A 14,044-nucleotide genomic window follows, 5' to 3' on the forward strand; every position below is an offset into this window, starting at 1 on the left:
AAAGCACCGAGCTGATCTCCCTGTGCTATGCGGTTGCTTCCCACTAGCTATCTGTTTTACGTTTGGTAGTGTATATATGTCCATGCCACTCTCTCACTTTGTCACAGCTTACCCTTCCCCCTCCCCATATCCTCAAGTCCATTCTCTAGTAGGTCTGTGTCTTTATTCCCATCTTGCCACTAGGTTCTTCCTGACCTTTTTTTTTTTTTTTCCTTAGATTCCGTATATATGTGTTAGCATACTGTATTTGTTTTTCTCTTTCTGACTTACTTCACTCTGTATGACAGACTCTAACTCCAACCACCTCACTACAAATAACTCAATTTTGTTTCTTTTTATGGCTGAGTAATATTCCATTGTATATATGTGCCACATCTTCTTTATCCATTCATCCAATGATGGACACTTAGGTTGCTTCCACAGGTAAATGTTTTTGAAAGAGAAATTCAATTATATGGGAGAGTGTAAAGTTTAAATAAAAAATAAAATCATTTGGAAAAAACGGAAGGAATCCTTAATTTTAAATGATAATCGTGGCATGTCACTTCCACGTTATGAATCTCATTTAAATAGTAGCACAGATCAGGTCAAAAAAGAAAAAGAGAACAAAAAGTATAGGTAAACAAAGTTACTCCATAAAGTTTCATACAAATGATGGCTGCTTGTGGGTGAGAATTAACATTTATCCTCTATTCTTGTACACAATAAATCACAAACTAGGGATGTTTAAAGGTTCTGAGTTCTGTTTTTAGAACTAACACATTATCTTTGAATTGTTTTGTATTGAACGTAACCCTGTCATTCTGATCTGTTAGTTAACATTCCATGTCATGATCTTTCTGTCGTCACACTCTTTCCTGGGTGGCATAGGAGATACAGAGCATGTATAAGATGTAGTACCAGCCTTCACATTGTTCATAGGATCATTGCATAGACAACACAGACACACATAGCCTTTAAAATAATAATATGTTGTTAAAGAATAAATGATTAAGGGACACAAAATAAGGTTATAGACATCAAGTGTTCAAAGGAGGTTGGAGGAGGCAAGGATAAATGTGACTGTATGGTTTGTGGACAGCTTCAGGAGAGAAGGAGAACTTCCTGTGGCATTTGCTGTGATTGCAGACTTTCCCAAAGAGGAGATTCCTCATGTTTTACATCAGGGAGTGTTGACCATTTAGTTTAGAAATGAATGAAATGCTTTTAACAAAACCATGCAAAGTGGATAGTGATTAATGATGCTGACTTGTTAATCTCGTAATATTTTATAACCTTTTTATAGCTCTCCGAGACACTGGAAAACAGTCTATTAATAGTGACTGGAAGATTGAACACTCTGGAGCATTCAACTTAGCAGGAACTACTGTCCATTATGTAAGACGAGGTCTCTGGGAGAAGATCTCCGCCAAAGGTCCTACTACATCACCATTACACCTCCTGGTATGAGGGAATGAATCGATAACATTGCATAAGCAACTTCCTATGACAAAGGACATTCCCACCGTGCCTTCTCTTATCTTTTTTCCAAATTTGAATTGTCAAGTAAACATTTAAAATTATTTAAGAGGTGAGGTGGGTTTTTAGGGTTTTTTAACGTGTTTGAAATCAAGATGTCTAAAAATGGAAATTATTACGAAAGGAACACGATATTTTAGGGAATTCACAGACTCACAGTAGAAGTGAATTAGCAGGCAATAAGGTTCCTCTTTCCCTAAAAACATATGTTTACTAACCAGAGTGGATGTCTGTAAAGAGAGTGCTATAATATGGCAAACCGTAGCATTTCATACATCTGTGAAATGGGCATTGCCTGAATCTGTATAAAATACCTTTGATAAAATGGTATTGTTCCCGGGGGAAAACGTTTGATAAATATCTAACAAGGCTTCCAGTTACCCCATTGTGTTCTTACTAGGTTAAGTGATTCCTGTAAAGAATTATGATAATTTGAATGTTTGGGATAATAAGTTTCTTCACCATGTAGCAGAAGATTGGTCTGAGTTTGGAGTGAAAGAATCAGGACATTGGGGCTCTGCGCCCTCGCTCGTGGCAGGTTCACATGCCTCTTTTGACCTTGATCATTGCAGTCAATGCTAATGGCTCAGGAGTTTTTTCTTCTGGTGGCAAAGTCTGAGATTCACACACTTCAACACCTCTTTGAGTCCACACATAAAAACAACTCTAAAATACAGTCAACTGACTATTTATTTGGAGTGTGGTGTGCCACATTATTTAATATCTCCACACAATTAAAGTTGAATTCTTCCTCAACTGGAGACATCTGTGTTGCCAGTATAGCAGCCAGAGGTTCAAATGTCATACTGGCCCATTTGCTTTTCCTACTTTAACATGCCTGCAAATCACCTGGGGTTCTTGTTAAAATGCATATTCTGGGGAGGAACCTGAGACCTGCATTTCTAACCACCTCCCAGGTGATGCCACTACTGCTGGTCCACTGACCACATTTCAAGTAAGAACGTTTTAGAGAACTGCAGTCAATAGACTTTACCAACAGGAATATGCATAAAGGGAGCAGGGTGAGTTGCATGGGGGCCTTCTGTTCCGAATCTTAATACTAGTAATAATATACACCATCAAGCACTGAGAGTCAGACCCTATCCAAAAGTGCTTTATGTTCATTATAGCATTTAATCCTCAAAATAACCCTGTGTAGTATGTATTATTATTACTCCATTTTACAGATTAGAAGACACTAAGTATGTAAAAGGTTAAACACTGTGCTCAGTGCCTCCCAGTAAGTTATTTAGCTTTGAATAAACCAGGTGTTAATCCATCTTCTATGCTGCCTCTCCTGATGCAGAGCTTAAATCTAAGTTCTTTACACCCGACAGCCTTGGATCATGAGTATGCATATACTTTAAGTAATTATTTTGTTCATTTCCCCACAGTTCCTCTGGGTCCTTTTATTTAATTTGAATTGGAAACTCCACTCTGTGCCCTCTGCCATCTGGAGAGAGGGGGAAAAAATGACGAAACAAACATTGTATGACCAATATCTGGCTCTTTCCATGACTGGGTCACTTAGAATAACAACATTATCAACAACAAACATTTGTTTAATGATTGGGTTGCAGAAAACGCCATCAGGTTGCCTCCCTTACATGAATGTAAGCTACGTTCTTTTTAATGGAAGAAGACTGAGGCTCTTTTAGTGAGCCTCTAATTCAGAATCTTAAAACAGTATATGTGAGACCTCAGTGTTGGGCAGAGGGAGTTTCCTTGCTGCAGAATCCTTAATCTGACTGGTAATTACCAAGGTTTTTCCTGGAAGCATGAAACATAATTAAAGTCAGTGAACTATGTCTAAAAGAAGGCATCTATGTGACCTGGATTTATTCAGTAATCCAAGGGAAACTGCACTTCTAAGATATTTTTCTTTAATGACTATTACAGATTGAAAGCTGGTACTGAATTTTGAAAGGCAATACCTTCTGCTGCCATGCTCCAGTATGTGCCCCTCAACTGTAACGCGGTCACACTTTCCTTCTTGCAAAGAATACTGCCAAGTTCAAATGGTTTAAGAAAGAGCTAATGATTTTGTAGCCAATGTCTTTATTTTAAATGGCATTAGGTATTCAAGGACAATCTAAAGTTCTGTCGATGAAAAGGTAGTTTTTTAAGAAAAAAAGACATGAATTTCATTTAATTAAATAAGTTGGCAAATGATTTATTTATATGTTCATTTCATCAATTTAAAAATCATGTAATAGTCTGGTTATTTCCATAAACAAGGTGAGTCCATCTCTCTCTTTTTTAACTCATTTAGCTGAAAAGTCACTGGCAACATGAAATGAGATATTTAAAGCCAAAATAAGCACTGTGATATACTTAGAAGTAGTACCCAGTATGTTAGTATATATGAATTTTTAAAGTATTATTTTTATTGTTGATATAGTTGATTGATAATGTCATCATACTAGTTCCCCAATCCACATATTAAAATGTATCTTAGTATTTCTGATAATATATTGAGGCAGAATCTTAAGAAAAAGAAGTAAAGAAAATTAACCCTGGGCCCATTTAAATTTTTTCCTATTACGTGTTAACTCTGTAACCTGTCATTACAACCGCCTTGATACAGATTAAATATCAAAGTTTTCTAATACTTTAACATAATTTAAAATTTAGATATATATGTTTTTATACATCACAGTGTGTCATATAGACTGCTTCCATAAATCCTCAGATCCATAGAAGTGATATATTCCATGGGCTTGTTTGACATATTTGGTGCAAATGTATTTATAAAGAAACATATATTCTCATTCATTCTTTTATTTAAAATGAATATATTTCAGGTATTTTTCTTTCATTTAAAATATGTATACTTGCCCATGATGATGCAGTTCTTAGCCTGATACTGGGTACCATGGGAGAACAAAGCAGACATGGTCCCTGCTTATGGTTTAGTCCAGTGTAGCCCAAAGTTCAGTCATTCTCATACATCCTTTATGGTTTCTTACACTGTTTACCTATGTGTACATAACTGTACCATTATTAAGTTAATTTGCATTTAGAAGTTCTTTTTAACATAAATTTCTTTTCAAAGGAAATGATCTTTATTATAAATGGAAAATTAGTAACCTTGCCAAAGTTAAAGTTTAACTGTAAGCATACATGGAATAAAATTCTTGTCCTCTAATTGGCTTAGAAGTTCTCTACCCTTATGGAGTGAAATGATTCCCAAAATCTTCTCTTCCTCTGTTGTTACAGGGACTTATTATTCATCTTTCTTTTTTATATGAGTGGAACGGCTTCATTTGATATTAGATCATGGGTTATATCTTGATGTTATGTAGGACACATGTCCCTGTCCCCCCTACTAAAGTCATCTCATACATGTACCATGCTTTGAGAGACTGTCTAGTCCATCAGCTTGGGAGAAAGTGATGTGGTATCTCTGACCTTATTCAAGTGGGCTATTTTTTCATGCTGTCTTTAGATCAAAGGTAAGTGTGTAACTCCAGTGTTTTCAGAAGTAGGACAATTTCAACATTTAAGCATAATATCTCAAGTCTACTGTGTATTAAAGGAGCATGCACACCATGCAAAAAGCATTTTAAGGTATTCGTATCCTTAGTTTTATGCTTTACATTGAAAATACTCTACTTTGATCCATCTGCCTTCATCACTTTTATATATTATAGGTGCTGCTGTTTCAAGACCAGAATTATGGTCTTCATTATGAATACACTATCCCATCAGACCCTCTACCAGAGAATCAGAGCTCCAAAGCACCTGAACCCCTTTTCATGTGGACACACACAGGCTGGGAAGATTGCGATGCCACATGTGGAGGAGGTGAAGTATTTTTCAGTATTTATCATTCCAAAACAGCTTCTTTTCTGATTAACCATTAATAATTAAGACAGGTCCATAACCCCTTATCTAAAATTTCAAACTCCATAAAGGATTGGAAACTGAAAGTTTTTTGCGACACGTTTAGTGCCTAAATGCCTGAACTATTTTGCAGCAAAATCTGGCATGAATTGAAGAAAGGCTATGTACAGTTGTTACATATGTCACTCAATATGATCACTCATTGCATTGCTTTGCATAAATATTAACACTTATGGGGCCTGCCCTAGACACCATACAGGTTGGTATGTCATATACTTACACTTTTATATTTACTTGGGACATTATACCATTTAGAGTTCAGAGAGATGGGAAGAAACCAACAAAGCATATTAAAATAAGTAGCCAACAACATTGGAGAAAAAACATGCAAATGAGAATGCTTTTCTGTAAGGCAAGTGAGAAAGTATTTATTACAAGAAAGAGAGAATGATCGACTGTATCAAAAGCTGCTAATAAGTCACTAATAATGTGCATTGAAATTGACTATTACATTCAAATATATTTATTTTATTTCAAAAGATATTATATTTTTATATTTGAAACATAGAGGTCAATGATGACTCTGTCAAAATTACTTTTAATGATTTGGCTCAAAAGACTAAGTGGAGTGAATTCAAGAGAAAATAGCATGTGATGAATTGAAGGAAGGACTCAAGGTAACAGGAAATTTTGCTGAAACAAGAAAGCAGAGAAATGTGGCATTAGCTGGAAGGGAATATGAATCAAAGAGTTTGTTGTTATTTTTAATAGGGGAAATTATACATGATGATTTCCCAATGTGGGTTTTCTAGAATAGAACAGAAAACTAGTGGTACAAAGGAGAGAGCAAAAAATTTCTGGAGTGATATCCTTAAGTTGGCAGGATGGATGGAATGGAATAGTTGGCTTTGGATAGAAATATGGAGAGCCCATCACTAGTAACAGGAGAAAATACAGTATTTTGAACAGAAGCAGATGTTGGAAACTTGTGGTGGTACTCTTTTGGTTGCATCTATTTTATCAGTAAAGGCCATTTTGCTGAGATTAAAGGTGAGAAAGGAGATATGGGAATTTTGAAAAGAGAGGAGATGTGAAGTGGTCACTTAAGAGAATGAGAGAATGAGTGAAATGGTACATGTATTTTGACTTTATAGTAGCATTGATGGTCCACTTGAAGTTGACAGTCATGAATTTAGCTTGACACACATAATGATACTTACCCTCCAGCTATGTACAGCATACAGATGCACTTGTGGTACAAGTTTTGGAATTGCCATGTGAGTATAATAAAACAAAAGGAGAATCCATTTGACCTGAGGTTGTATGTAAGGAGTTGAAAATGATTGGCCATGGAATTTAGTTGTATAAGGAGGAAAGTAAAAATACAAAGGACTTTGAAAGACAGTGAAAAGGTGGTAGCACTAATGGATTTTAGGGCCTGGTGGAGTTAAAGAACTTTTAGACTCAGGGTACTTAAGGGAGAGGGCTGGAAATACAGGAGATGGTGACAGAAAATAGAGCTAAGAGTATGGAGGGGATATAGTTATTAGTAATAACAAGACCAGGAGAGTTAGTGGCTTCAGTGAAGGGAAAGTACAGATCTTTGGGAAGAGAAGTGTGCCCGGAACTGAGAGGCCTCAGTGTTGGAAGAACATTCAAATGGCTATAATAATTACCAAAAAATGTGTTAGGAGCAGTATTAGAAAATAGAACAATAATCCAGGTGGTAAAATATTAGAGTAAAAAGAGAGATTGAATCAGGGGTTGGTGTTCGGTTACAGCAAGAAGGGGACTGCACCGCATAGTCTGCTCCAAAGCTGTAGGTTTAGGAAGAAGGAAGGGAGGATGGTCTGGTGGTGACAACGCGGTGCATGGGCACCTGTGCTACCTGTAGATGCAAAGGTATGGGGTGTAAGCAAGAAAATGGCCACCCCACTGGCGGCTGTAAAGGAAGCAAGAAACGGTGTCCTCAGGAGAGAGAAAAAGGGTGCCGGGAACATCCAGAGGTGTGGAGGCTGGGAAGGAGCAGCTTTTGCTGGAGCACTTGGAGCTCTGGGGTCACCAGAGCAAAGGCAACGTGGTGGGCAGGGGAAGGGAGAGATTATAAAGAGTATACTTTGCTCCCAGGGGTACAGGGTAATTATAACAAAAGGATTTCTAGTCACTCACAATTTAAAAGCTTGTAGCAATCATCCTTGGCACAATGAAATTTTCACTGGCCATGTTTCCCTAGGGTCCCATTATCACCATGTGACTTGGGATCCTGTGTCCTCGGTCCTCTCCTGCTGATGACCCCGTGTACACCCAAATTCCTATTCCTCTGCTTCTCCCATTTCTTACTGATGTCAGGGCCCATTTCACTTAAGGGGTTCTGCTTCACATCCCCTATCCATAAAAAACAAAAACACAAATAGAAACAAACACATTTAAAGTGACGATCCACAGAGTTAGAACTTTCTTCTTTAATATAACTCAGCCGCCATTCCATGATGGGTTATCAGGAAGTGGAGCAATGAAAAGGTTGCTGGTTCCTGTTATTGCACTGAAAGGCAGTCATTAAAATCTGTTTACATCTGAGACTCTAGACAGGAAAATGTTTGCCCAGTGAATTTTATTATCCTCATTTTTTTTTCATTCTGCCATAATTGTGGTCTAGTAAAAGCTTCGGAAATAAACACACAGAACTTGTCAGTCTTCAGTTTGAACAAGTGAATTTTTAGGGTTAAAAATTTTTTCCAAAATCACATTAATTGCAACCTAGAATATGTTTTGTCAATTGTCAGGCCTTAAGAAATAGAGGTTCAATGTAAATTATTTTAGTTTCAAGGTCAGAAGGGCTTTTAGATATTCTTAAGCATAACTTCATAATTATTAACATGAGAAAATAGAAGTGCATTAGAGATTGAGATTTCCAAAGTCATAGGCCCAGTGTGGGAGGAGCCAAGATTAGAATCCAGGACTCCAGAGTTCAAGTCTTCTTTCCTCCATGTCATATACTTCCTTCAAGAGCAGTTCAGGGGTTTAGTGTCATTTCTTTCCACAAAGTATGTATAGCATGTCCCTTAGAGATTATATAGGTTTTCTTTGTTGTTTTTTTTAATTAATTTTTATTGGAGTATAGTTGCTTTACAATGTTGTTGGTTTCTACTGTACAGCAAAATGAGTCAGCTGTACATATACCTATATCCCCTCTCTTGGGGATTTCCTTCCCATTTAGGTCCCCACCGTACATTAAGTAGGGTTCCCTGTGCTATACAGTATGTTCTCATTAGTTATCTATTTTATACATAGTATCAGTAGTGTATATGTGTCAATCCCAATCTCCCAGTTCCTCGCACCACCCCCTTCCCCCTCTGTATCCATACGTTCTCTACGTCTGTGTCTCTATTTATACTTTGCAAATAAGATCATCTATACCATTTTTCTGGATTCCACACATATGCGTTAATATACGATATTTGTTTTTCTGACTTACTTCACTCTGTATGACAGTCTCTAGGTCCATCCACGTCTCTACAAATGACCCAATTTTGTTTCTTTTTATGGCTAATATTCCACTGCATATATGTACCACATCTTCTTTATCCATTCCTCTGTTGATGGACATTTAAGTTGCTTCCATGTCCTGGCTATTGTGAATAGAGCTGCAATGAACATTGGGGTGCATGTGTCTTTTTGAATTATGGTTTTCCCTGGGTATATGCCCAGTAGAGGGATTGCTGGGTCATATGGTAGTTCTATTTTTAGTTTTTTAAGGAACCTCCATACTGTTTTCTATAGGGGCTGTATCCGTTTACACTCCCATCTACAAACAATAAATGCTGGAGAGGCTGTGGAGAAAAGGGAACCCTACATAGGGTTTCTTTGGATTCAAAGAGATGTTTTATTTAATATGTTAAATAAGAATTTAGATATGTCCTTACTTTTATTTCAAATGACTTATTTTATAAAATAGTCCTAATTATAAGCAACCTCTATATGATTTGCACTTGAATAAACCTTCTCTCTCAAATCTGTTCCATTATGTTTAGTCAACAGTTTTCAATTATCTCTGACTATGTTAATAGGACGTATATTCATTTCAATGCCAAAATATTTCTGGGCATTTGGATATTATTTTCCTTTGCAGTTCATAAATAAAGTGGATGGACAAGGTTTCAAGAATTGCATTATTTCTGACTCCGTTTCGTCGATTTTATAGCCAGAAAGAGCTTTGTAATCTTTCAGCATATTCATGAATTAGATGAGAGTAAGTTCAAAGCACAGAACATTGGAAACAGACTCATGCAAAATTTATCTTCAGCAGCAAAGAGGAATAATAGAACTATTCTACTTCACAGAAATATTAAGCAAGAAAGAGCAAATAAAGTATCAAGGGCAGTATAAAATTTCAGTGTTTGACATGGTATTTTTTTGAATACAATTTTAAGGCATCACATTCCGTAAATAAGTGGGAAAAAGAAATTTTAAAAAAATACCTAATGTCCAGTAGCTAAATTTTTATCATGATCTTTTACATCAGTATCTCGAACTAAGTTTTAAAATTACCCAAATAAGAGTTAACTTATTATGCATTTCTATTAATTTATTAATACCAGTTGTTACAAGATAAGAAAAGCCTAAGATATAAAAACTTCTTCTTTTAGAAGAAATATTACTTTAAAATATCTAGTAATGCTGGTGATCTCAAGTAAATTTTTCCAGCAGTTTAACCTGTACACTTTTCATCACGATCTTGTCAAATTCAAATCATAGTTCCAGAAAAATTTGAATGGATATATCATTTTGTACTTTAGCATTGGCCATTGATATTAGTCCTTTTTTTTCAAACATCTTAAAACATATTTGTGAAATAAATGTTTACTTTGCATTGGTGTTCTAAAATATCTAAAAATCTTTGAAAGGATGTTTTACATTTATTTTGGCACCTCAGAAGTAGGGGTCAGTGGATAAAGGATTTTTTTTACATAAAAGACTGTTTGAAATCATCTTGGTCTTCAGAGGCATCAGGGATCTATCATTCCATAATATCTGAGGGTTTTTTGTGGAGTCAGCATTCCACATACTATATACAGTAACTGCATTACTCTAGGACTTTTATCTAGTAGATGAATTAATGAAATAAAACCTTGAATGAAGGCCCCCAAATTTAATAACGTGTTTTGAAATAAATGAAGAGTTAAACATGCTTTTAAGAAATCTGAATAGATACAATTTGAAGGGGAAAAAAATAAGTCAGCATTCCACATTCTTCACATTAGTCCAAATCCTGCTAGCTTATGACTCTCATGCTGTAAGCCTTGTATTGTGATATCTTCTAGACATGGCTTTCCTTGTCCATGACCAGGTTCTCAGGAGGCATCCAAGTTTTGGGGTCCAAATTGAGGAAGTATTTCAGTATACCAATACCTGTATCTTATTAAGGGTGCTGGTTTTCTTCCTGTTTTTCCCTTTCACAGGCACTTTGCATGTACCAAAGTAAATGTTATTAGCCAAAGAAAACACACCAAAATATATTTTTGCTCTTCTCTGCATTATTTTGTTTTAGTAATATTTAGTGCCATTTTGTATCCTATTGATGCTTTCTTTACTTAAATTAATAGGAATGTTTATATTAATGTAAACTCTTTATAAACTTGAATTTTAACACCTAAATAATAATCCATGTATTAGATTTGCCATATATAATTATTCCCCATAATTATTCATTTAGTTTGCACATGATTTTTTACCATCTTTGGAAACACAGTGTTGAGATGAACCTCTTAGTGCAGAAAGTACTTTGGGCTTGAATTACATGTTTATATTTCATTTGTTGATTCCTTTACCAATACTGACTGTACTCGCACTTTTGCTGGATGATCCAAAGATGAGTACTTTCTGTTTTTAGAAAATTTACTATCCACCTAGTAGGGGTTAGATAATAAGAAAACAGCATACAGAGTGATATGGGGAGTTGTAAAAAGCCTTCCAGGGATATGCATAGGTGCAAAGGCCCTGGGGTTAGTGAGAATGTTTTTTACTAGGGTGAAAAATACGAGGATCAAGCTGTGGGAAATTATTTGACCAAAAAAGTAGAAAGAAGGTAATTCATGAAGGTACTTAAGTGTTATGCTAGCACTCAAGTTAAATTTAACTTGAAGGTTAGGGGATTCCATTAAAATATTTGTGTGTATGGAAATGACAAGATCACATTGGATTGTTTATTGAGTGTTATGAACAATACAAAATACAATTTTTTATTAAAATAAAAAATGAAATTGTCATTTTAATATTAAGCCCAAACCTTGAGGGAAAAAATGTTTTATAGAAATGTAAAAAGAATGGCTAAAAATTAAAGGACATAACATGATTTTTGAAGTTGTTCAGGTTAAAAAATGTACGCTTAAAAAATAACCACCATTTTATGCAACTCTAAGAAGTGCTCAGAAAAAAGACCTTCTTCCTCATTAAAGTATTTTTACTTTTGGTTCAATTGCTTGCTAGTCATTGTTAGTTCAATAGAAAATAATTAAGTAAAAATTTTTAAAGAAAAATGTAAAGACAGATGAATATATATAGTCTCTTTCTTGTAGACTTTCCCAGTTTTAGTAAAACGTTTGGATGAATTGTACAAATTGTGGTCCATCCACAGCAGGAGTTACTAGTTGGCAGTAAAAAGAATCAAATGATTGATACAACAATGAAGATGTACCTCCAAGGGGATCATGCAGAGTAAAAAAGTCAGTCCCCAAAAGTTATACACTGTATATACACTGTATATAACAGTTTTCAAAGCATTCTTGAAAATATTATAGGAATGGAGAACAGGTTAGTAGCTGCCAGGACTTATTGAGTGGTGGATGGTAGGGGAAGTGTGTGTGGCTCTAAAAGGGTAACTGGAGGGATTCTTGTGGTGATGGAAATACTGTACATCTTGACAATATCTACGTCAGTGTGCTGGTTGTGATACTGTACTATAGTTTTGCAAGTCATTACCACTGTGGGGAACTGGAAAAGGGTATTCAGATTCTCTTTATTATTTCTCACAAGTAGATGTGAGTATACAATTATTTCAAAATTAAAAAGTAAAATATTTTTAAAAGTTTGAAATGTCCCATAACATACAGAGAATTTCAGTTATGCATATTAAAACACTGAACCCACTCCCCAGATTGTTTCTACATGTATGATGCAGGTTTTAGAAATATGATCTACCTGAGTAGACTCTAGTTTTATTACAAATTTCCATTTCATGAGTTAAATACAGAGCATAGAAAAAAAAATCAATTTATCACTGAGATTGGAAAAGAAGGAACACAACATAATATGTACTCTGTTCAGTGTCTTCAGAGAACAAAGAAAGAATCAGTAAATAAAAATTACCCCTCCTTTTCAGATTTTGCCCAAATTTGGTAATAAGATGAATATATAATGGTTAGTGTATTTTATTTGTAATTATGTTCAAAACAGATTTCCCCAATACTGATTTAGTGGGAATGACTCAGAGATGAAATTAATTGCCATAAAGCAAATAATACACTGTCAACAGCTTGCAGCTACTCAAGGTTTAGGCAGAAGGCCAGTTACTTCATCACTTTCTGTTCATCCCTCGGTTCCACAGTACTGGATGCGTTGTAAATACTGTTATTAGATGCTATAATGGAAATTTCCTGTGTTGGCTGGGACATAAAAATATATAAAAGAAATAAATCAAACAATAACATTTCTGTATGGCTTTAAGATCCTAGTTGTATTTTCATAGGCATAATGTGCCTGTAGCTGAGCATTAGATTTCTTTTCTTGATTCTTTTGTCTTTGTTCAATGAAATTTTTAAAAAGTAGGGCTAATCCCTCTTCTAGCTGCCAAAAAACTTATGATGTGAGGGTCTTTGCTACAGTGTCGGTGGAAATGTTCCAGTTCATGCTCACATGCCTTCATACTTTTTTAGAGCACCAGTAAGGTCCTCCCTGTAACGGTGCCAGTACCTGTATCTCTTTTGATATATCAATACTTAAAAGATTTTTTTCAAAAGCTCAATATGTTACCTCTGGGCCAACATAACTAAGGTTAGATATTTTCTGAGTAAAGGAAAAAATGCAGTGTAATTAGCTCTGAGTTACTCATTCCGTGGCTACACTGAAGTTCAGCAAAGGCTTTCTGGATATTGTCTGTCATCTTTTTGTGCTGTAGTTGGCAAAAAGCATTAAATTTAAATTAGTTTAGACAACTACATCTATTCTATAAAAGAGTGTCTGATAACTATGAGGTTTTAAATTAGATTTTAAAACTAACATTTATATTTCATAAAAGCAACATTTATTTTAATCCTACTTTTAGGTAGGCATCATTGTCATGTAGAAATCATACTTACATATGCTAGCATTATACAAAATTTGTGTTACACCTATTTCATAAAGGTCATATAGGAGCACCTGAGGCATAGGAAACTAGGTGGACGTTGACCAAAAACTTCCCAAATTTTCACATTTAGGTAACTCCTACCTAGTAAAGCCAGTTTTTTTCTGTGAAGAAAAATCAACATCATAAGTCATTTCTGCTTCTCTAGCAGCTTATTTGAAAATTATTTGAAGTTGGTGGGTATTGAACACTATTATGATTAAGTCTAATGCCTCACCCCACCCTTCTTGACCTACCTGGACAGCCCCTAAACATTTGCCTGGGGCTTGTAAGGTTGCC

General features: G+C 35.4%; 1 protein-coding gene across 1 annotated transcript in view; it reads left to right on the forward strand.

Moving 5' to 3' along the window:
• Window positions 1-14,044, forward strand: part of ADAMTS19 (ADAM metallopeptidase with thrombospondin type 1 motif 19) — a 288,773-nt gene that overhangs the window by 235,278 nt on the left and 39,451 nt on the right. The window contains exons 17-18 of the mRNA XM_036845509.1: window positions 1,286-1,443; window positions 5,172-5,325. Of these exons, the coding sequence (XP_036701404.1) occupies window positions 1,286-1,443; window positions 5,172-5,325 (312 nt within the window). The remainder of the gene's footprint in view (window positions 1-1,285; window positions 1,444-5,171; window positions 5,326-14,044) is intronic.

The sequence above is a fragment of the Balaenoptera musculus genome, chromosome 3, assembly GCF_009873245.2.
Source record: "Balaenoptera musculus isolate JJ_BM4_2016_0621 chromosome 3, mBalMus1.pri.v3, whole genome shotgun sequence".
Taxonomy (NCBI): Eukaryota; Metazoa; Chordata; class Mammalia; order Artiodactyla; family Balaenopteridae; genus Balaenoptera; species Balaenoptera musculus.